Here is a 25,649-nt window from a genome sequence, read left to right on the forward strand (position 1 = left end):
TAGGGTTTTTTTCACGCGCAATCGAAACGTATACGCGTTTAAAAAAAACACGGCATATGTCATGGCAAAGAGGATCTTCTTTGGGCATGGGAGCATCCCTACATAAATTTAGTCCGAAATGCAGTACCTTTATAATTTTTCATCGAACCGGCAGCACCATAATGTAATTGCATCATGCGGTAGCACTGACTACGGAATAATCAGCAATAAACAAGCGAAAAAATACGAAATTACATAGCAAAGAGAAATGGCAAATAAACGTCAAAAACAATAACAACAAATACATGTGCAACGAACATTCAACAATTGAGGGTGCAAAAAAAAAACAAATCAGCAGCTGCTCGAGTAAAAATGTTTGCTTCCAACAGCCGGTAGATGAAAAAAACGATCTTTTATTGGCATAACTAAGTGAAAAATTCTTTAAAATGTTAACAAAAAAGGTACTATATAAAGTACACACCGATGAAGATTTTCAGCTTTGTAGGAAGTGAGGTAAATGATTGAGCCACAAGCAGTTTGCTGGTCAAGAAAAACTAAACAATTTTGGTATGGAAAACTCAGCGTAAATGGTAGCAACAAGAAGAATGTGAGCTAAAATGAGATGCGGTAGAATCAACACATAAAAAGAGAGGACTGAAACTAGAATTAACAAAAAGCTCTGGTGTAGCATTGACTTGAAAGAGTATTTTCTCTATAAGAGTTGTATTAGCTGGAGCGTCTTGAACAGTTCGTCTTAACAGATATAAACAAAAAAAGCAAGAAGTTCACATATTTGTATGCCATCATGTTAATAGTGACGGGTCGCGCCGACGGTGAATCCGTGTGATGACTGTAGTAAGCCAGCAGACTCTAAACACTCTAGTCTGTCTAGAGTTGTGTTAGTACGGTTTTAGTCACATCAGGCAGACGGTCGTTATATGATAACGCATTACGGAAAATGCAAATATTGTGGTATTGTCAAAACTGGATTTTACCAAACACAAAAAGCTACAATAAATTGTGCCATAAAAAAAGCAAGAAGACCAACTATAGGCCACGCTCCAGCTAAACGAACAAGCCAAAAAGCTAATGTGCAAGAAAAAAAATTAGCATAAAATTCCATTTCGATTGGTCAAGTATACGAAAAAAAAAAACAAGAAATCAAGGCGAAAGTTGGAATTTTGATAGCCGCAATACGCAGCAGTGGACGCCGACACATAGATGCTGTCAATTACTTTCTCAACACTCACTGTGAGCGTCAAATTACTAGTGCATGGTGGTAACGCGTACCCCATTGATAAAGACATGCAATTTACTTAAGCCACATTCCTTTGTGTTCAAATATAAACGAAGCCGAACTGAAATAGCGCCCACTACTAAACAGAATTGCAGTATCTACCTCGCCCATATTGCATCCAGCTAACCCCTTGTACATACTCATTTACAAATACTCCAACAACAAGAAAATGTTACGTTCCTTTCGTTCGTTCTATGGCAAAATAATAATTTTCGCCTTAGTGTTATTCTGCTTTATACTTTATATTAAAGTGCTGCAAGTGGAGGATACTGTAAGAGAAACACAAAAACATGAACATGCACACCTAAAAGCTAACAACCTAGAGAAACAAGAAAACAACGAAGTCATACTACCCCAAGAATATCAAGCTGAGCGTAATATACGTCTGAATCCAAGACATCATGTACTTGCACCACGTCCTGAAGATAATGATGTGCTAGAGAAACCTAAGCAATCACCAAATTCACGTTATGAGGAGAGTATTGTTAAGGATTTACAAAAACAGGATCCTAAATTGGGTATACTTGGTACGGCTGCTCATTTAACTGGTGAAGCAGCACAACGAGGTGAAGAAATTATTAAAAAAATATCGTTGAATGACGAGCTTAGTGAGCGTTTATCTTATAATCGTACATTGGCTGATTCGCGCCATCCGGCATGTTTGAAACAAACATTCGATACGTCCACATTACCAAGCGCTAGTGTTATTGTAATATTCTACAATGAGCCTTATTCGGTGTTGGTGCGTACAGTGCACAGTACTTTGAATACATGCAATGAGAAGGCCTTGAAGGAGATCATATTGGTTGATGATGGTAGCACAAATGAGGAATTGCAGGGAAAGTTGGATTATTATATAAGTACGCGTATATCAAATGGAAAGGTGCAAATACTGCGCTTGAAGAATCGGTAAGTAAGATTAATTTACATATTTATTAAATACATAACCATCATTGGATATCGAGTGTCGATTGTTTGTCCCACTTTGGATAAGGCATTGAATGACTATCATTCAAATGGCTAAAATATTTCCGATGATTTAGGATAGTGTCACGTATGTTAAAGTCATTTGCAGGATGCCGTACTCTTCGCTACTAATGCCTTTTGGTGCTGGCTCAGATACCTCTCTCGATATTTTTGCACACGTATTAGCAGTGTTATGCTGTCGTATAGAATTACCATTCTAGCAACTAAGTAGACATGATCACTTATATATACCGTTCAAGACCTTGTCGACCTTAGAATGTTATCAGCGAAATTGTTGTCAAATAACTTTGTTCAAGGAAAGTGAGAAGATGTGGGAAAACAACGCTTTATGATTCAGAATTAAGTATGCTTCGGTATCCGATACGAATAACACGGGCATGTGGGGTCTGATTGCAATGATTTTGTAGTCGCAATCCAAAAAAAAAAAAACCCGTTGTTAGCTGTATAGAGTTCTTATTGTTGTTAATTATACATTTTTTTGTTTATATGCTTTACGCATTTTTTGAGTTTATATGCACTAATGTATGTATCTATATATGTATACTTATGCATAGCTACAACAGTCAGAAGTGCGCCTCATGCCATATTGATTCAAGCTCTTTGTTCTGAGGTAGTAAATGAAACCAATGAAGCGTACATATACAATGTGCATGCTCTACATTTAATGGTACCTGTTTCAATTTGTTTAGCATAGACGTAGTCAAGTGCTTCTAGAGCGGGTAGCCAACAGCAGTTGGATATTGTGGGTGAAAGTTGAGAGCACTTGTACTTACACTGGAAAACAAAGGAAACTAGAAGTTTGAACTCGTTTGGTCTATAGAAACATTGGTGTTAGAGGCATTGACACATATTGCAATTGAACATATGCTTGGTGTCTTGTTGAGACATATTACATGTAGGACATAAATTTATGGATATATCGTGGTTGATTCTGGATAAGTAAGAGTATAATCCATTATCATATCCAGTCTGAAGTAGAGCCAAAGTGAGGCGTGTTTCCCATAGGTGTCTGCTTTCCAAGTGCAAGATTTGGGTGTTGTATTCAAAGAAGGGTGTCTAGCGGACATAAGACTTTACCGTACGATTGTGGATGAGCCTGGGAACCTTTTTATGCTTCAGAATTGAGAATTTAGTTATAATTCAATACCTTAGATCCAATTGCGGCTGCATTAGCATGAAAGTGTAGATCACTATCCGAACGTCACGCGAAAACTTGTGGGTACCTTTTTGTTGTTGTTGTTGTAGCGATAAGGACACTCCCCGAAAGCCTTGGGGAGTGTTATCGAGTTGATGGTCCTTAGCCGGATGCAGATCCGGTACGTTCCGGTACCAAGCCCGACCTACTCGGGAACGATTTGTTATGACCACATGTGACCTATGCCATCCCGTCACATGTGGCCAACAACAACCTATGCCATCCCGCCCTCCCACCTCCTAGATCCATGAGGAGTTCGGGGTCGCCAGAGCCTCAGCTGTTAATGGAACAGGATTTCCCACGTATAGGTGAGGTTGACCATTGCGTTTGGAGAAGCTATATATTGCGCTGGCAACCTGAAAAGGTTGCGCTACACAGCCCCTTGAATCTGGTATTTTAGTCGCCTCTTACGACAGACATACCTACCTCGGGTATATTCTAACCCCCTAACCCGCTGGGGAAACCTAACAGACGGTAGCATGAAAAATTGCGTTAGATGAATTTGTACGAGTATATTTGAGAGGCAATTATTTTAATCAAATATCATTCAATAATCGTTTCGTAATTGTTGCTGAACAGTGCAAACACCTTTACAACTTTGAATGAAACACGTAGTTGTAACTGTTGTTCGTAACTGAAGCTTACCCCATTTATTTATTTGTTTTAAACTATATTCTTTCTATAATTAAAAAACAAACTGAAACTGAATGAAATTGAAGCCCCTTTAGAGATGTCGGCAAATATCTCTCTGGGAGTTTGCTTCCTGAAAAGCGGCTTGGCGAAGAACTTTCTTATCGCTGAAAAAAAAAAAATCCAACTGGAACTGAAGCTTTTGGTAGAATCTAGTTTGTTAACTTACTTACATATCATCGGGGCTATACCCATAGAAGGACCACCAAGGCGAAATCCCAGGAACACAAACTGGGACATGTTCAGGAACATAATACAGGAAATCTTTCTATTATAGATAGTAGGAACAGAGGAACAAGTTATATGGAATTAGAGACAAGAGTTAATAACTTCAACCGTGTCATTATTGAAGCGTTTAACTCTAGCTGTCGAGAATCCAAAGGCCCAGGAAATAAAACCCCCTGGTGGTCGAGGAAACTCTCGGAAATGAGGAAAACCGTGCGCAAACTCTTCAACCAAGCGAGGCGCACGGGAAATTGGGAGCAATACACAGCGAATCTAACAGCACATAACAAAGAGATTAGAAAAGCTAAAAGAAAGAGCTTCAGGAAATTTGCGAGGGTATTTCGGAGGTTCCAGAGGCGGCAAGGCTCCACAAAGCCCTAGCCAAGGACCAAAGGGAGACACGATTATCAATTAAGCTCCCTGATGGAACCTACTCAAGGACTGAGGAGGAAAGAGCACGTGACCTGCTTGCAGCTCATTTCCCGGACGCATCCTCGGATACCTCAACGGAGGAGGCACGAGACGGGAGACCAACACCCACAGATTGGAACCTCGCTAAAGAACTCTTCAACGATGGCACAGTTAAGTGGGCAGTAAAGTCTTTCCAGAGCTACAAATCTCCGGGAGTGGATGGTATATATCCAGCCTTTCTGCAGCAGGGCGAGGAATTGAGCCCACACCTGGTCAGGATTATGAGGGATAGCCTCGCACTGGCATACATCCCGACGGTGTGGAGAAGAGCAAAAGTGGTCTTTATACCTAAGGTGGTTAAAAAGGACTACTCCAGTCCTAAGTTCTTTAGGCCTATAAGCCTGACATCCTTTGCTCTCAAAGCAATGGAGAAGATTGTAGACCATGAGATTAGATCAAAGGCTCTCGATAGAGTGCCTATACATAAAGATCAGCATGCATACAGAACAGGCAGGTCGACAGAAACTGCACTGTATCAGCTGTCCACAGAAATCCAAAGTGCGTTCAAGTGCGGGGAGATAACTCTATGCGCATTTTTGGACATAGAGGGGGCTTTCGACAACACGACACACGAAAGTGTGAATCGGGTACTCGAGAGAAGAGAGATACAGCGTCCAATCCGTATGTGGATAAACGCCTTATTGCGTACGAGGATTGCCGAAACCTCAAGTGGGGACGGTACAGTAGAGATTAAAACTACGAAAGGATGTCCACAAGGGGGCGTCCTGTCACCCCTGCTGTGGAGCCTGGTAGTAGATGAACTTCTACAGAGGCTCTCAGACAACGGAATCCGATGTCAGGGGTACGCGGATGATATTGTTATCATTGTAAGGGGCAAATTTGAGAGCACCCTTTGCGACTTAATGCAAAGGGCATTGAGGTTAACGAAAGAATGGTGTACTGAGGTAGGGCTAAGCATCAACCCTAACAAGACATCCATTGTGCCCTTCACCAGGAAAAGGAAACTGGAAGGGATTAGGCAAATCACAATGGATGGAGTACAGATGGAGTACACGTCTGAGGTGAAATACTTGGGAGTTACGTTTGACTCTAAGCTGTTATAGAAGAAACACGTCGACAACACCATATCAAAGGCCACAAGAGCAATAATGGTGTGCAGACGTATTGCAGGAAGATCCTGGGGATGCAGCCCAAATATCCTAAGATGGATGTACACTATGATAGTGAGACCTATCATAGTGTACGGAGCAGTTGCGTGGGCATCAAGAACAACCATGGTGACCGTACAAAAATCGCTCACGAAGCTTTGGAGGTGTCCCACGGGATTCAAGGGGTTGTGTAGCGCAATATATAGCTTCTCCAACCCAATTTTCAACCTCACCTTCGAGCGGCGAATCCCGTTTCACTAACAGACGAAGCTCTGGCGACCCCAAGCTCCTCATGGAACTTGGGGGTGGGGAGGGAGGGATGGCCTGAAGGTTTAATGTGGCCATATAAATCGTTCCCGAGATGTTCGGGCCAGCACCTTAATGGTGCTGTGTTACCGGAGCGTATCGGATCTGTATCCGGCAAAGGACCATCACATCGATAAAACTCCCCAAAGCCTTCGGGGAGTAACCTAATCGCTACAACAACAACACCGATGGCTCGAAGACACCGGGGACCCGAACCAAAATATCTCTACCACTCGGAAAATATCCGAGCATCTTCCAGGCCGAAGTTGTCGCCATAAGCCGGTGTGCAGAGATAAATTTACAGCGGGGATATACCAACGAGAAAATCGCTATACTCAGCGACAGTCAGGCTGCACTCAAGGCATTATCTTCGGTTGAGATTAAATCATCAACAGTCCTTGAGTGCGTGGAGAGGTTAAACAATCTAGGAGTCAATAACACCATCCGTCTGGCATGGGTACCTGGACACAGAGGAGTGGATGGTAACGAGCGAGCGGACGAGCTTGCCAAGTTGGCAGCGGCCGGAAAGCCAATAGGACCCGAGCCTATGGGGCCAATAGGGTCACATACAATAAGGGAGGACTTTATACAAAAGGAGGCGTGCCTCAGAGAACAACACTGGCGCGAAAGTCCAGGACTTCGGCAGGCAAAGGCACTAATAGGAGGGTACAACTCGAAGCGATATAAGGCTATAATTAACCTCCCAAAAAGTAGCCTTAGGATTGTAACAGGTATACTCACAGGTCACTGTAGGCTAAAGAGCCATATGCATAAATTGGGCATATCAGCTAGTAGCCTCTGTCGATTCTGTGATGTCGAAGATGAGTCTGCAGAACACATCCTGAAGGAATGTGAGGCAGTCGCGAGACGAAGACTTAGAATCCTAGGATCATCCAAACTAGAAAATAGTCGCATACACTCTCTGAAGCCGGGAACCATTCTGGATTTCCTCAGAGAACTCGGCTTGGATGAAGTGTTGTAAAGAGAATTGAGGGCACAATAGACCAATAGGTCGCAATGCGTAACCTCACAACATCTGTCTATCTATCTATCTACATATATCGCTATAACAACGTATACCTAAACTATTTATTTAGTACTACTTATTGCAGAAAACATTTATAGTTACAAAGTTATACCAACATACTTTTCATACTACTTACATTGCAATGAAATCTGCAATGGTAGTAAATATCGGGTTTTAAGTTCATTGGGTCTAGCTGGCGTTAAACGGCAATTAAAAAGATATTTCTCGCTTACATTTACAGAAAAAAAAATAAAAACATGAAAGAAATAGCGAAGTAAGCAACAATTAAGTATTTGTTAAACAGCAAAAAACACAAAAGTCAATTACGTAATAAAAACCTGCAATTGCAGCATCCGCTTTAAGCTTTTAACTGTGATTTGATGCTCATCTTTCACGTTTACGTACTTTTTGCTACTTTGAAAAACCTACATAGAGCAGCACATTCGCGTTGATATGTGGCTTCATAGCTAATGTATCTTCTTCAATATCTATTTTGGTCTCTGCAAAATCTAAACAAAAAGAAGATAACATAGACTCAGCTTCATAGGGGTCAATAAGCTTTATGCTTAGACCTCAATGTCATTATTTGTCGCTAAGAAAACCAAAGGTGCGACTTACAAGGGTGGTTGGATAAATAGATGTGCTAAGTTATAATTGGGAATTTTGATTTGGAGGTAGTTTTAATGCAAAAACAAACTACTAAACTCTTTACCCCCAGCGGATTAGGGGGCCTAAGAAAATACCCGCGGCAGTTATGCCTGTCGTAAGAGGCGACTAAATTATTGATTCAAGGGCTTGTGTAGCGATAGCCCTTTAAGGGGTTGCTTCTTCAACCCAATTGTCAGTCTCATCTACCCGTAGCGAATCCTGTTTCTTTAGCAGCCGAGGCTCTGGCGACCCCAATTTTCTGATGGGTGTCCGAGGTGGGAGTGTGGGATGACCTACAAGGTTTCATGTGGTTGTTGTTGTTGTTGTAGCGATAAGGTTGCTCCCCGAAGGCTTTGGGGAGTGTTATCGATGTGATGGTCCTTTGCCAGATACAGATCCGGTACGATCCGGTACCATAGCACCATTAAGGTGCTGGCCCGACCATCTCGGGAACGATTTATGTGGCCACATTAAACCTTCAGGCCATTCCCTCCCTCGCCATGAGGAGCTTGGCGTCGCCAGAGCCTCGTCTGTTAGTGAATCAGGATTCGCCGCGGATAGGTGAGGTTGACAATTGGGTTTGGAGAAGCTATATATTGCGCTGGCAACCTGAAGGGTTGCGCTACACAGCCCCTCGAATCTGGTATTTTAGTCGCCTCTTACGACAGGCATACCTACCGCGGGTATATTCTGATCCCCTAACCCGCTGGTCATAATAAATCGTTCCCGAGATGGTCGGGCTAATACCTTAATGGTGCTTGTTACCGGAACGTACCGGATCTGCATCCACCCACAAACCCTTCGGAGAGTGTCCTTATCGCTACAACAACAACAACTAACTTCTACTATTTACCCGCCTCAAACCAGATGCAGAACTTTAAAATTTTTTCAGATTTAAACATTTTTCTTTTAGGCTCATACAAATTTAATTTTTATTCGAATAACCTAACTGTCCAGTTAATTCGAATATGCGGACGTAAAAGACAACATTTATATACACAAATGGGTCAAACAGCAATTCTATATATGCGACCTGGAAGCATCAAACGACCCTATTGTGCGAAAACAAGTTTTCGATAAAAACGCGTTTAAAAGAGGAAGGTGTTTACATGCTTCCATGGTAACCTTGTACTTTAAATGCGATTTGTGAAAGATTAAAACTAAGAAAGATAGAAAGCTGCGGCTTGTTCCATTGGAAAGAGCGTTTAATTTTATATAAAAAACACTTAAAAAGTGAAAAACGGTATTTTCGCACAATAGGGTAGTTTGATGATTCCAGGTCACATGTGATGAATTGCTGTGCGTTAGACTAGCTAAAACTTAAAACCGGTTTGACCGATTTTGGTATTTTTCTTGCTTCCTTATTTATGGTTCAAGGATGGTTTAAAAAACGCCTCCTATTAGCAAAAACTTAATTTCACTTTATCTCTGCAAATATTTGAGGAAGATATAAAAAATTCATTATGGAGATTCGTCAAAGTTACGAAAAAACTCATATGAATTTTCTAACTGAAATTATGCAAATTATTCACCAAAAATATTCGAAAAAATGCAAAAATTCTAGAAAATTTAACGACAATTGCAGTGGAAATATTTACAAAATTTCTGAAACTATGCAAACCAAAGGTAGGTAAGATCGGTCACGTGTATCCCAAAGATTATAAACCCATTAGCTTAACATCATTTCTGCTCAAAACCTTTGAGAGGCTGATAGATGTGTACATAAAGTCCAGCGTGGATGAAAAGCTGCTCTCCACAACACAACATTCGTACACCAAATGCAAGTCGGTAGACACCGCATTGCATAGGGTGGTAATAAGCGTAGAGAAAGCCCTGCAATATAAGGAATATCCTTTAGGAGTCTTCTTAGACATTGCCGGGGCTTTCAATAATGTTTCTAAATGGGCGATTATGGATGGTCTTAATTACATTAAAGTACATCCAGCCTTAACCAGATGGATCGGCTGCATATTAAATTGCAGGAAGATAACATCACAATGGGGATTGTACGAGGCCACGAAATCAGTGGACAGGGGAACGCCGCAGAGAGGGGTGCTATCACCTCTGCTCCCCCAGCGGGTTAGGGGATCAGAATATACCCGCGATAGGTATGCCTGTCGTAAGAGGCCACTAAAATACCAGATTGAAGGGGCTGTGTAGCGCAACCCTTCAGGTTGCCAGCGCAATATATAGCTTCTCCAAACCCAATTGTCAACCTCACCTATCCGCGGCGAATCCTGTTTCACTAACAGACGAGGCTCTGGCGACCCCAAGCTCCTCACGGAACTTGGGGGTGGGGAGGGAGGGAATGGCACGAAGGTTCAATGTGGCCACATAAATCGTTCCCGAGATGGTCTGGCTAGCACCTTAATGGTGCTATGGTACCGGAGCGTACCGGATCTGTATCCGGCAAAGGACCATCACATCGATAACACTCCCCAAAGCCTTCGGGGACAACAACAACAACATCACCTCTGCTGTGGACGCTGGTCATCAATCAACTGTTCAGGCGATTTGATGAGGGACCCGTAAAACTTACGGCTTACGCGGATGACGTTGCAATTGTCGTAAGTGGAAAGTGCCTTCTAACGATTAGCTCTTTGATGGATCGGGCGCTTCGGGATATTCATACCTGGGCATCAAATGTCGGGTTAAAAGTCAAAGCGGATAAGACGGTCTTGGCATAATGGCCACCTGTAGACCTAGTAGCAAAGAACATAGCGTTAACAACTGCAACCAGTCTCGGGCCTCGGGGCAGCTTGAGCGCCGACCATACGGTCATAGTAGTATAGCGTCATCAATCACATGACGAACAGACTACCTGATTCCCTATATGCACTCCGAGGGCAATCTTAAGGCTACACTAGAGGTGGACGGTTGGCGCAAGGGTGCTCAAATGGCGGACGAGGCGATACATGTGTACACAGATGGTTCCAAAGTAGTGGAAGGAGTAGGGTCTGCGGTATATTGTGCTGATCCGGAAATAATATGATCCTATAGGCTGCCGGATTACTGTAGCGTTTTCCAAGCGGAAATAGTAGCCGTAACCAAAGCAGTAGAAACCCTGGAAGAAAATAGCCCAAGCTGCAGTCGGCTTAACTTTTATATTGACAGTGAAGCAGCAATTAAGGCAATAATCTTGCCTAGCACATCGTCTAAATGCGTGTTAGAGTGTAAGCAGTCCCTGGAGAGAATCGGAACAGTTAGAAGCATACATCTATATTGGGTCCCAGGGCATATGGGAATAGATGGGAATGAAAAAGCGGATGAACTATATAAAAACGGCGCATCCATTTAAGCTTGCTCCGTAGCCGTCCCAATTAGACTGGGCGAAATTAAGCGAAGGCGAGAGGTGCACATGATCGACGAAGCAGGAAAGGCGTGGGTTCAAGCGCCGGGCTGTAAAGTGTCGAAGATTATGTGCAGGTCCTACAACCTTAGATTAACAAAGTTGCTTACCCCAGCGGGTTAGGGAGTCAGAATATTCCCGCGGTAGGTATGCCTGTCGTAAGAGGCGACTAAAATACCAGATTCAAGGGGCTGTGTAGCGCAACCCTTCAGGTTGCCACGCAATATATAGCTTCTCCAAACCCAATTGTCAACCTCGCCTATCCGCGGCGAATCCTGTTTCACTAACAGACGAGGCCCTGGCGACCCCAAGCTCCTCATGGAACTTGAAGGTGGGGAGGGAGGGGATGGCCTGAAGGTTTAATGTGGCCACATAAATCGTTACCGAGATGGTCGGGCTGGCACCTTAATGGTGCTGTGGTACCAGAGCGTACCGGATCTGTATCCGGCAAAGGACCATTACATCGATAACACTCCCCAAAGCCTTCGGGGAGCAACCTTATCGTTACAACAACAACAACAACAACAAAGTTGCTTCTATGATTAAAAAGAGAGGACTGTAGACTCATGACGGGTATTCTCACTGGACACTGCCTTCTGGCGTCACATGCCTTTAAATTAGGTTTGGCAGATGTAGGAAGTGCGGGCTGGAGGAGGAAACGATCGAGCACGTTCTGTGCTCTTGCTCTGCGCTTGCCAGGCTAAGACTCAAGCTATTAGGAGTGATACAGCTGTTAGATCTAGAAGCAGCAAGTGGCTTAAATCCTAGGAAGCTTCTAGTATTTGCTAAGAGGTGGGAGTTATTTTATAACATAGGTCCTGGTTTTTGATAGGGGTTTTCAGTTTGGTCGTTAAAACAAACTTCTGGTAACACTACGGACTTATTCAGTCTATGTGAGGTCCTCATGGACCGGCGAGTTCAACCTAACCTAACCATGCAAACCATTCTCAAAACCGTTTTCAAAAATCGAAAATTCGAGATAATTTTGTTAAGATTTAGATTTTTTTGGTTGAAGTTTTCAGAATTTAATCAATTTAAGTCGAACAAAGTACAAGTCATAGGTCTCTCCAAATTCGCATTTTTCTTTGAATCGTGTTTAATACCTTCTTTCAAACGAAGGGCACATAGCTTTATTTTTTATATGGAGGACAATGTAAAATACCCTTCGGAAAAAAATTGTTAAAAATCAATCTGAATTTTGAGAAACCTAAAGCTTCACAAATTTTTTTTCGAAAACGTTTTTGAAAATGGCTGGTATAGCTAAAAAATTGTCGTTGCTATTTCCGTGTTGGTGTGAAATACAAAGGGGTGCCATAAAAATTTCAAAATATCTACCTTTTAGTACATACTCCGGGGCTCCCATCGCTAAGTCACCTTTCTTTGGATTCACGTTAACTAACTCTGATAGTTTCAGTGATAGCCCCGCTAGCTGTAAATGTGACTGACCAACACGGATGAATGCATCGCTGCTCAGTCAGCTAATAGCAACTTTTTTCTACTTAGTCTCCAAAATTGAAAGTTCTCTACCGGACTATGAAACAGTTGCCACTTTGGGGTCTTGATTTCAGATAAGTGCAGGATTTCTTATGATAGCTCTTCCAATGTTAACGAGAGGACAGAAATGATATTTGCTACCAGAAATGTTTACTTATTTTATGGTTGTCGCCAAATGACTAAAAATCATACTTTATAGCACCTCGCGGAATAGCATTATGAGTGTATATTTTCAAATAGAAAACAAAAATATATATCGTCGGCTACCCTCTAACCACGAAGACCCAGTTTTTCAGGAGAGCAAAAAAACGGTTTTGGCAGCTATATTGCAAATTGCTAATTATATATGAAGTACCACAGTGGATGATAAAACATTCCGTTGTGTATTCAAACCAGTTTTTTATTCTAAATTCAGCTTAGTTTAGTTTGTGGATAAAGGTTATTGTAGAGCAAGAACAATATTAATTTTTTTTAGAGTAGCGTTTATGTCGAACCATGTTTTGAGAATGATGCCTTGTAATAATGGGAAAGGCCTTCGAACTTGATGTTGATTCTCAAGGTAGGTATTATCAATAACGTCAACAGCGCACGGACGGACAGACAGACCTGGCGCAATCAAAATATTTTTCGAGACTGATAATATTGAAATATGTCTATCCGAACCTATTACGCCATTGCAACCCAACGTTTTGCGATTAAAGCTATAGGTTTCTATGCTCGAGTAAAGCAGGGTATGAAAGGATATGCTGATAGAGGGTTTTGCTTTTGAAACAAATTTTTTGTTGATAGAGACATCTTCAAAATGAGAAATAATATTGTTACGAATCTTGGAGAATTCCGATTATTTTGCACCTTCTGCTAACGTTCGTATCGCTTTTTTTTGAACTAGGCTCTTAGAGTTGTAATAAATAAATAACTAAATAAAATAACGTTTGAATAAATAACTCCCATATTCAGTATTGCCATATGGTCTTTATTTAGTCTACTTTGGGAGTAGTACAATTATACTTCAATATGTACGTCACAACTAATGCGTGTTTAAATAAAACTGAAACTGATTCCTCAGCTTGCGCTGCTTTTATACTCTCGGTTTTCTCTTTCACCCATTATCCTAAGGTCTAGTAATTTCGCGAACAGTTGTATATCATGCTTGGTTAGCAGCTATATACATGTATATTTGTAGTTCATGCTTTTCTACTAGCTATATGCGTTTGTATGTGTGAGTAACTACTTCGGCTTATTACTATATGTGTGTATGTGAGATATCTCTTCGTTGCCCAGTACATAGGTGTCGCTGCTTGCTGTGTTTCGTTGTTGCGATTATTTACTAACAGCATAGTGATGTCAACATTCGCCACAATATCATTTAAGTTAAGTTTTAAAACTGACATTACTGTCATATATAAAAGGTGATTTAAAGATAATTTCACCATCTAAAAATCATTCTCGTCAAAATTGCGGATGGAAGATATTGAATATAAGCCGATGATATGTTGGAAAATATGGAAAAAATTGCATAAAAAAAGCTGACTATTCGAAGAAGGCAGGAATAAAATGCAGATTTGATCTGTACTTAAAACTTTCTGGTGGCCATTTACTTAGCACACTGTTTCGTCAATATTTCCAGCTGGCGGCGATATCTTCGCCCTCAGGCTTTTTATTCGTACATAGCAGAACATCAGTTATGGCAGCGTCGTCTCGCATTGCCCAATCATCGATGAGCTACTTATTTGCAATATAATTCAAATAGCAAGGAAAGTTTCTTGATGAGTCTATCTATGAATTTGATAGGATTCGGAATTCTGATGCCTACTGCATTTATTATAAAGCTTAGCTAACTATTGATCACACCTCTTTGTTCAGCTCTTGCATATTTATGTACATATGACGCTATATTTACACAATGCTGTTAATCATAGTCGAATGCATCCCCATCAAATAGTAATTTCTAAGATGTTCAAATTCAAATTCGAGAAGCATTTACAGAGCTGAGCTCTTTAACTTTGATTTCAACATTTAACCACGAATTACTAGTTTTGTAAACAACTTTTTTTATATGTATCAATAGACTTATGGTTACAAGCAACTAAGCTTGACTTTCTAACTTAAACTTGTTGCTGCCAGGTGTTCTAACACTTCTTTGTTTGTTATACTTTTATTTGTTATACGTTTTTTTTTTTTTTGTTTAAATTAGAATACGCGGCGCAGCAGATAAATAAAGCCAAACGTCATTGCACGCACAAACAGTCGCTTCTTTAGATCAGAGTTTCACAAAGTAAGATACGCGGAACTCAAGGGTTCCATAGAAAAGCGAAGTGTTGAATGATTGATGATTTACTCAGCGCTCTCCTCGAGCATCAAAGCGTTTAAAAACTCTTATCGTTGCTGTTGTTATTGTTGTTGTAGCGAAGACCATGGTGAATGTTATCGATGTTGATCATCCTTTGCCGGATACAGATCCGGTACGCTCCGGTACCAAGCACCATAAAGGTACTAGCCCGACCATCTCTGGACGATTTGGTATGACCACATGAAACCTTCTAGGCCATCCAGCCCTCCCACCCCCAAGATTCATCAGGAGTTCGCTGGCAACCCCTTGAGAGGGTTGCGCTACACAACCCCTTGAATCAATTTGGTATTTTAGTCGCCTCTTATGACAGGCATACCTACCGCGGATATACTCTAAGCCCCTTAACCCGCTGGGGGGTCTTATCGATGCTGATGGTGGTAATGGTAATTTTTTCGAATTTCGTTAATAAGTTCTTTTGTTATTTTCTAAAATATCGAAAAAACTAAAACTATACAAACCAATCTGAAAAACGCTTTTGAAAAAATTGTATGAAAATTTCGAACTTTTTATTTGGAGTTCTCTGAATTTGTTTGATTATGCAATCGATTTTAGTCCAACATAGTACAAGTTAGAGGTCGCTAAAAATAAAAAAAAATTGGCTTTTGTCAATATTTTCTGAAGGGTGTTTCAGTTTTTTTTCCATACAAAAAAATTTACTTACTTATTGAGCTTGGGCCCGTCAGATCCTCTTCAGTTTAATATGTGTAGAATACATTCGTTTTTGTAAAAGGGTTCAGCTCACGTAGATGAGGACAACAAACGGGCTGAAGATCTTTGAAATGCTATGTATTAGGCTTAACAAAAAAAAAAAAATCAACCGCATCAGAAGAAAAATACAAAAGGTTTGAGATGTAAAAAAATCGTTTACGTGGGATTCTGGTTGGTACCAGAAAGTGCCAATACCAGAGCAGATTAATTTCCGTGAAAGGCTGAGCACATCCATAATACTTCCATAAACCTTTGGGGAGTTTTTATCGGTTACACAACCAACAGCAGTAATGAATTGATGGAAAGGTGCAAAGGTTGAAATTACAGAGTATGAGACGAGCACCTTAGGAAGGCTTAAACGTCAGCTTTAATTTGGAGCCACTGTATGCTTTCATGTACGTTTTTTGATGAAATTATCACAATAGGTTTACGTTATTACTGAGTACTTTAAAGGATTTGCAATATTTTTAATAAATTGGGCGGGTCTACACCCTTAAGCAGTTTCTAATATCTGTATGTCCTGAAAGAAATTACAAATACATATATGCAGAAAATGCAATAGGGGAAAAAAAGTAGTACAACAACAACAAGTGGCTTTGGTCGCGTCTATTTGTCAACAGATTAATCATCGCAGCAGTACGGGTCGAATTCCACTTCCCAGAGAAAAGGCTTTCAAGAGATTTACTAGATATAATCGAAACAGCTGCCGTCTTGTCTACCCTTCTTTTTCTTCTCATTAATGTTTATGGCCCCTTGCTGGATAATGATCCCGTACGTTCCAAAAAACAGTATCATTACGGTTGTAGTCCGACCAAAGCGGGAACGATTTAATATGACCACGTGAAACCTTTTAGGCCACCTGACTCGCCCCTTCGTCTGTTAAATTAACAGGACTCGCCACAAGTAGATGAGGTTGACAATTGGGTGGGAGAAGCTATAAATTGCGCGGCAACCCCTTCAGTCTCAATTGTCCGTCTTGGCCCTGGGTACCCCAAGGGTGAGTTATCAAATCTACTCTTTTCTTTCATATAATTGGTATGAGAAAAAATCCAGCGCCTGATGCCGCATTATCTCAATGTTTTCCAAAGTATTTTATAAAATATAAATTTTCATTTTAAGAAAAATCTGAGTCGGTTTTGAAGTTCAAAATTTGAACTAAGTATTGATGTTTGGGTGTACGTATATACACTTAACGATCTGTATTGAATCTCAGAAAAATAGGAGGTGCAACGCCCACAATCAGAAACATTTTAAATTCGCTATATCAGCGCAATATTTGGTTTAGAGATTCTATATATGAGGAACTTCGGCTTGTTTTTGCTGAAGAAGTAAGAGTTTGAAAGGGCACTGGACTCAAGAGTGGGACTTGTGGTGTGGGAGTCGAAGTGGAGAAGGAAGCAAGAATGGGAGTGGAAATTGAAGTTTGAGACCGAGGGGAGTCGTGAGTGGAATGAAGATAAAGGAAAATGGAGGATAGAGTAGAAGAGGATGAGAGAGAGGGTAATAAGAAGTGGACCAGGATCTATGTTATAAAATAACTTCGTCCTGTTCGCAACCTTTCTGGGGAACTTTCTAAAACGACCAAAAAAGGTGATCATTTCCTCCTCCAACCTGGACTTCCTACACCTGCTATCACTGAGCAAGCCTAATTAAGAGGCATTTGACACAGGAAAGCAGTGTCTTGTCAGAGAATTAACGTCAATGACGATAATTCCATTTCCTAAAGAGAATTAACGTCAGAATCACGCTGGAATCAACGTCAATGACATAAGTTCTTTTTGCAAAAGCGACTTAATGTCAAAACTTTTATAGACACCACTAGCGATCTTTAGAATAAAAGTCGCACATATTTTAATTCCAAATATTTGGTGTCTATTACAATAAGATTTAAAATTCTATTTAACATTAATTATGAAAATAAAAAAAGCGCTGCAGGCGAAAATTTGGAATAAAAAATGCGCGGTTTTTAATTACAAATTTTCTATTCATATTAAGATACGATATTAGAATATTTTTTGAATAAATTCTAAAAATTACACTGAAAGAAAAAGACTGGTAAAATCAACCGAAATACGGGTCAATTCAACCGAAATTTCTGTAAATTTTTATCCATCGCAACAAGATGTCGAATCAACCGCGCACAAATCGTTGATTCGTAATTGAGCGTTTTAGTAGTCAAATTAACAAAAAAAGTTGTTGCGACAGCTTTGTACGAAAGTACTTATGTTGCGGCATTTGCAAGGCAGATGAGTTTTCACTGAGATCTTTTCATGGCAGAAATACACTCGGAGTGCTTGCCGAACAGTGCCGAGGGGCGACCCCGCTTCTTCTAATTGAAATACCTTATTTCTAAAATTTTTATGTTGCTTTGCCCGGGCTGTGAACCCAGGGTCTTCGGTGTGGTAGGCGGAGCACGCTACCATCACACCACGGCGGCCGCCATATACATACGTAAATATGTGCATACATACAGTACACAGCATACATAAGTACAAAGTAGAGAGCGCAGTGAGCGTAAAATTCTCTTTGAAATTTGCTCATGTCTTGACTGTTGATCGCTGTTGAAATGACCAGTGAGATCAGTTGTGTTAACAAAAAAATCAGTTAGATTGATTAGGAATCTGTCAATTTTACAGAATTTTGTTAACTTAAGAGCGACAATTTCTCTTCTGTTGAAATGACTAAACTAATTTGTTCGCTTGACAAAGAACTCGGTCGAATTAACCATAATTCGATCAATTTCACCGAATCTTCGTTAAGTCAAGAACAACAGAACGGATTTGTTGATTTTACTAGCACCATTTCCTTCAGTGTAGAAAAAAGCGCCGGCAGATTTGGACTAACAACCAAAACGCAAGTCATAGTCTTATTACTCCCAGCTCCTTTTTGCGTGGGCGGCGTCAAATAGCCCCAAAGCGTACTTAAGTCAATTGGCATTAGTTCTCTTTCGGATTTCGAATTAGTGTCATTGACATTAATTCCTTTCAAAAATGCATTAATGTCAATTGACGTTAGTTCCATTGACACTATTGCACGTGACCAGGAGTAACTTTATTTTTCATTCCCATCTATTCCCATATGCCCTGGGACGCAAAATAGATGTATGCTTCTGCCTATCCTGATTCTTTTCAGGGATTGCTTACACTCCTAACACACTTTTAGATGCTGTGCTATGCGAGGTTTTTGTCTTAATTGCTGCTTGGCTGATAATATGAAAGTTGACGCGGCTGCATTATAAGCTATTTTCTTCCAATGTTTCTACTGCTTTGGTTACTGCTACTACTGTCACCTGAAAAACGCTGCAGCGATCTGACAGCTTGTAGGATATGTTTATTTCCAGAATAGAACAATATACCGCGGACCTTACTCCTTCCACTACTTTGGAACCATCGGCGTGCATGTTTATCGCCTCGTCCGCCCTTTGGACACCCTTGCGCCAACCATCCATCTCTATTGTGGCTCTAAGATAGCCCCTTCGAGCGCAGCTACGGTATCAGGAAGTCTGCTCGTCTTATTATTGATGACGCTATACTAAAATGGCCGTGTGGTCTGCGCTCAAGTTGCCCGAGGCTCTGAGCCTCGTTGCAGTTGTTAACGTTATGTTCTTTGCCAGCAGGTCTACAGGTGGAATGTGCAGAATGGCATACAGTGCAGCCAAATCACATACGTAGCTAGTCAATTTTCGGCCAGGCAACGTATGTTGGTTAATCTATTTGTTTAACAAAAGTTGGCAATCACGTTAACATTTCCGTGACTTTATTAATTTGATGTCGCATTGTCTAAAACGAATGTTCGACGCTCTTAAAAGTTCGAGAACCCCTTGTTTAGATAAGCAGATCAAACACGCGTGCATATCTTAAGACAGCAGCAAATATTATTGGAACAGCTGAATTCTCGTCTTTTGATTTCTTTCTATACAAAACAAATAATAAAATATTTGTATTTCATATTTACTTTGTTCATGTTAATTCAATGATTATGACATGATATATCCAACGAAATACAATGCCTGTACATATATAACTATAGCGGCGTTTTTTTGTAAGCTAGTGGAAATAAAACCAGGGACGGAAAATAATAATAATTTTTTTTCGGAGTCGAAAAAGTCCGGGTCAAAAAATTGTCCTAGGTGAAAATATTTGAGTTCTCAGGTATCCCTATAGCAATATCATATCGAATCATGCATCCTTTTTATACTCAGCTGAGCAGAGCTCACAGAGTATATTAACTTTGTTCGCATAACGGTAATCCGTAACGGCATAAACTAATCGAGATAGATATAGACTTCTATATATCAAAATGATGTGGGTGAAAAAAGAAATTCATTTAGCCATGTCCGTCCGTCCGTCCGTCCGTCTGTCTGTAAACACGATAACTTGAGTAAATTTTGAGGCATCTTAATGAAATTTGGTATGTAGGTTCCTGGGTGCTCATCTCAGATCGCTATTTAAAATTAACGAAATCGGACTACAACCACGCCAACTTTTTCGATATCGAAAATTTCGAAAAACCGAAAAAGTGCGATAATTCATTACCAAAGACGGATAAAGCGATGAAGATGGTAGGTGCGTTGACCTTATGACGCAAAATAGAAAATTAGAAAAATTTTGGACAATGGGCGTGGCACCGCCCACTTTTAAAAGAAGGTAATATAAAAGTTTTGCAAGCTGTAATTTGGCAATCGTTGAAGATATCATGATGAAATTTGGTAGGCACGTTACGCCTATTACTATATGTATGCTAAATAAAAATTAGCGAAATCGGATGACGAACACGCCCACTTTTAAATTTTTTTTTTTTAAATCAAATGTTAACAAAAAATTTAATATCTTTACAGTATAAAAGTAAATTATGTCAACATTCGACTCCAGTAATCATGTGGTGCAGCAAAATACAAAGATAAAAGAAAATTTCAAAATGGGCGTAACTCCGCCCTTTTTCATTTAATTCGTCTAGAATACTTTTAATGCCATAAGTCGAACAAAAATTTACCAATCCTTGTGAAATTTGGTAGCGACATAGATTCTATGACGATAACTATTTTCTGTGAAAATGGGCGAAATCGGTTGAAGCCACGCCCAGTTTTTATACACAGTCGACCGTCTGTCCTTTCGCTCGGCCGTTAACACGATAACTTGAGCAAAAATCGATATATCTTAACTAAACTTAATTCACGTACTTATCTGAACACGCCCACTTTTTCGATATCGAAAATTACGAAAAATGAAAAAAATTCCATAATTCTATACCAAATATTAAAAAAGGGATGAAACATGGTAATTGGATTGGTTTTTTGACGCAAAATATAACTTTAGAAAAAACTTTGTAAAATGGGTGTGACACCTCCCATATTAAGTAGAAGAAAATGAAAAAGTCTTGCAGGGCGAAATCAAAAGCCCTTGGAATCTTGGCAGGAGTACTGTTCGTGGTATTATATATATAAATAAATTAGCGGTACCCGACAGAAGATGTTCTGGGTCACCCTGGTCCACATTTTGGTCGATATCTCGAAAACGCCTTCACATATACATCTAAGGGCCACTCGCTTTTAAAACCCTCATTAATACCTTTAATTTGATATCCATATCGTACAAAAACATACCAGAGTCACCCCTGTCCCACCCTAATGGCGATATCTCGAAAAGGCGTCCACCTTTAGAACTAAGGCCCACTACGTTTTAAAAACTCATTAACACCTTTCATTTGATACACATGTCATACAAACACATTCCAGGGTTACCCTAGGTTCATTTTGCTAAATGGTGATTTTCCCTTATTTTGTCTCCAAAGCTCTCAGCTGAGTATGTAATGTTCGGTTACACCCGAACTTACCTTACTTGTTGTTTATCGAACTTTTTCTATAAAAGTCCACATATAAAAGTAAAATCTGTATTTTTATTTTTTGAGTCCGATGGAACTAGTTAAACTCGGACTTTTAAACATAAAAGTTCGGAAATAAGAGTTAAATCCGGACTTTTATTTTTTAAGGCCAAAATAAAAGTCCGGCTTGATAACAAAGAAACGGCTTATCCGAATTAAAAAAAATTTGATTTCGGATAAGCCGTTTCTTTTTTATCAAGCCGGACTTTAATTTTAGCCTTAAAAAATAAAAGTCCGGATTTAACTTTTATTTCCGGACTTTTATTTTAAAAGTCCGAGTTTAACTAGTTCTATCGGCCTCAGGTAATAAAAATCCGAAAATAATTTTTTTCTTGATCCAAATATATTAAAAGTCCAAAATTAATAGTTTTGCAAATAATTATATTATAAAAGGAATAACAGTTTCCGCCCCTGAATAAAACACTGGGTAGATTATCGAATTGCATAGAAAGCACCAACACGAAGTAAGCTAGTTCAGTTGGCTAAGCAGTTTGAGATGAAATCGGTTGAGCAACAGTCGACCAAAATAGGGCGCTATTGTGAATGAGTGAATGTAATGCACATACGAATGTGCAGATAACAAACAAATACACGCATTCCATGTATTTTGTTTTTGTGATTCTCTGGTTGCGTGTCAATAACGTACTGCGCCAGAAGTAGAAATGTCAAAGCATCTAAAAAAGTGCCAACTAGCTGATAAACTTACACCATATCGTCGGTACAATGCCAAAGTCACGAATGTGCCATTTTTGTTTAAACGAAATATTATATCTGTCAAATTTTGCAAAACCAAAACAACAAAAGTGCATTTTTTTTGAAAAAAAAATTAAAAAATCATTTTTCAATTAACAATACTTAGTGGTTTACAAAAGTCAACCTTCCAATAGTGGTTGAAAAATACAAAATTAAATCTCTATTTTTAGCAATGTCTTTCGCGTTTTTCTCAACACCTCAAATATGCACATTCGTGACTTTGGCATTGGACCGACGATATGTACAGTGGCGTAACTATACCATCTTGGGCCCTTGACAAATTCTTCTGATGGGACCCTATCAATAAAAATCTTCACGTTATACTCAGTTTAATTATAATAAACTTCGAGATTTTCAGCGTACTCAATTACACGTTGTATATATCCCACTAATGACCATATGCCTTCCTTCTCACGCAAGAAAGAATGGTCTGTAGTCCACGCTAGCCCAATGCATATGGGAGACTTCACACTCATCCATAGAACATAATATATCAATGCATTAACCATCTATTCGCTAGATTTTCGGTGAAGGAACAACATCATGAGGAAACCTGCATGCATTTACAATGAAATCAAAATAACAATTTAATTTCGATAAGATATTTTTTAAGAAAACAATTTTTTTTTCGAGATCTCTGTTCCGCAAAAGGGCCATAGAATTTTCAATACATCAAGTTACATAACCTGTCTTATCTCATATAGTTTCTTAAATAGGTTTTAATCAAATTTACTTCTGAAAATGATCGTTCAGCAATAATTCAAAACATTTAAAATTTTTATATTTAATAAAATAAAATTTAATTTTAAATTATGAAAACTTAATACTTAAAAATAATAAATAACAACAATAGTGTATATAAAAAATTAAATTTAACAATCTATAAAAATCAAATAATTGTAAGGAATAGTAAGAAATAACAGTAAAATAGTGCATACTTCAAGAAAGGTTCAAGACATAAAACAACGCTTTTCTATTTCGTCTCTTAAAGTGGATCGAAAACTTAGAATTTCTCTGGCAATTGATTCAGATTTGTCTTTTTTATATATCTCAACAAATTCTAGAGATTTTTTTTCAATAGATCAGTGTCATTTAAAACATTTAAAGTGGAAAACGCTGAAGTTTGAAACAGTTTCATTCATTGGAATGAAACGCGATTTCAGTTGGTTTATAATAATGTCCAATACTCTATAATACATGTTCACTTTGAACAAGCTATTTTTGAGCTCACGTCTTCTTGGCTCTCTTAAGTCGGGGCCCGTGGCATTTGGCACCCCTTCCATCCTATTGTTACGCCACTGCATCTGTATGGTTCCGCCACGATGAAACTGTTTAGCTAGCTGCAGCGTTTTTTTTTTCAAGCTCGTTTGCAAAAAAAAAGCAACTTATATTACTAATTATATACATTATATCTATGGGTATCTAGCAAGTTATAATACCCACAACATTTGTTATTTATATTTATTTGCTGGACGATCTGCAATTGCGTCACTTGCCATTTGATATCTTGTATATTTTCTAAAATTTCCTACTATATATTACTATAATACATTTCATTTATTTAATTTTCTCATTTTCTGCTTCCTCCTTTCTAGGCTCGGTTTGATACGCGCTCGTTTGGCTGGTGCACGCATTGCCACCGGTGATGTTTTAATATTTTTAGATGCTCATTGTGAAGCCAATATTGGTTGGTGTGAACCACTTTTACAGCGTATTAAAGACTCACGCACAAGCGTATTGGTGCCCATAATTGATGTGATCGATTCAAAAGATTTTCAATATAGCACGAATGGTTATAAATCATTTCAAGTAGGTGGTTTTGAATGGTCGGGGCATTTTGATTGGATTGAGGTGTCGGATCGTGAGAAGAAACGTCAAGCGCGTGAATGTGATCAACCGCGTCAAATATGTCCGGCCTATAGTCCGACTATGGCTGGTGGGCTGTTTGCTATCGATCGCCGTTACTTTTGGGAGAGTGGCAGCTATGATGAACAGGTGAGTGATTTGTAAATTAAGTACCTGGCACAAATTTAGGAAACTGTACGAGTAAAAAATCGTTAGGTTCCGACTTAAAATTTTTAAAACTGGTATTAATACATGTAATTGTAGTCAGGCCATCTCTGCTTGGTGATTTCACAGGCCTCCGTAGAGTAGCAATTTCGAAATGCGGTTTTCTGGAAATTGACAAGAATGCCACTCTTTATTGATGATAGTAGCCGGTGCACTCTTACTGCCACTGAGGTGTCTAACGATGCATCGGCCCTTGTCAGTCATCCAATTTTTCATTGCCATCAATGTTACAGTGATCTGGTATCAAAGTGAGCGTGATGGGCGCAAGATTCGCTCGCTTGCCCTCTTCAGTTTTCGACGGCTTAAGAGTACGTATATGGGTAATCTAATGCTTTGAGCGCTGTTATTATTATTATTATCTCACTTTCTCTTAACTGATTCTCTAACAGGAAAATATAGGCCCACTATACCTATTATCTCTGCTGACTTTGGATGACGGATGGATATTACGGGTTTTAACTGTTCGGAAGAAACCCCCGCAGTCCATTTTGGACCCATAAGTGAGGGGAGACGTTGGGCCCCCTTTGTACACTTTGTCGGCTGATCAGTCCAATAGTTTGTAGTCTCATTCACGTTGGGGAGCATTCTTAGGATGCCACTGTGGTCATACAGCTTTTCGTTCGAACTGCTTGACTCCCTAAGTCTGTTGGCTGATATATTAGTTGTCAGGCGTATGTGGAGGTCCAATAGCAACTGGATAAGGAGAACATTCAGCGCCTCCGTTGAACTCGATCTAAGTGCTCCTGTTTCCCCCGCGCATGCTGCCCGTAGTATCCTGTTTAGTTTATTGATGTTGTTTTGCTTTTTCAGTGCTGGCCACCACATTAACACTCCGTACGCTAGGATGGGTCTTATGACCGCCACATCATAAGCTTTGGCCTTAAGCCCCAGTTTCTGCTAACTTTTCTCTTTAAAATGTATGCCTTCTCTTCTCTCCTATCAATAATGACTTTTATGTTTAGGTTCTTGCATATATCGACGCTAAGGTACATTACTTTCGTTGAGAGGGAGAGTTCAGTGCCATTTAATGAGGGCATTCGAAATTGAGGTATTTTAGATCTGTTACTGAAGAGTACATAGAGGTGCTAGAGCCTTGCCTTTTAAATATGTG

The 25,649-nt window shown here is 39.7% G+C and overlaps 1 protein-coding gene across 2 annotated transcripts in view; it reads left to right on the forward strand.

Moving 5' to 3' along the window:
• The first annotated feature begins 298 nt into the window (after positions 1-298).
• Positions 299-25,649, forward strand: part of Pgant1 (Polypeptide N-Acetylgalactosaminyltransferase 1) — a 33,017-nt gene continuing 7,666 nt past the window's right edge. Inside the window, exons 1-2 of one of the 2 annotated variants that reach the window (XM_067778005.1) lie at positions 299-2,185; positions 24,064-24,463. In XM_067778005.1, coding sequence (XP_067634106.1) covers positions 1,446-2,185; positions 24,064-24,463 — 1,140 coding nt within the window. In that variant the 5' untranslated portion in view covers positions 299-1,445. Of the gene's footprint in view, positions 2,186-22,226; positions 22,398-24,063; positions 24,464-25,649 lie in introns of those variants that run through there. The other variant, XM_067778006.1, reaches the window with a different exon arrangement.

The sequence above is a fragment of the Eurosta solidaginis genome, chromosome 3 (assembly GCF_040869045.1).
Source record: "Eurosta solidaginis isolate ZX-2024a chromosome 3, ASM4086904v1, whole genome shotgun sequence".
Taxonomy (NCBI): Eukaryota; Metazoa; Arthropoda; class Insecta; order Diptera; family Tephritidae; genus Eurosta; species Eurosta solidaginis.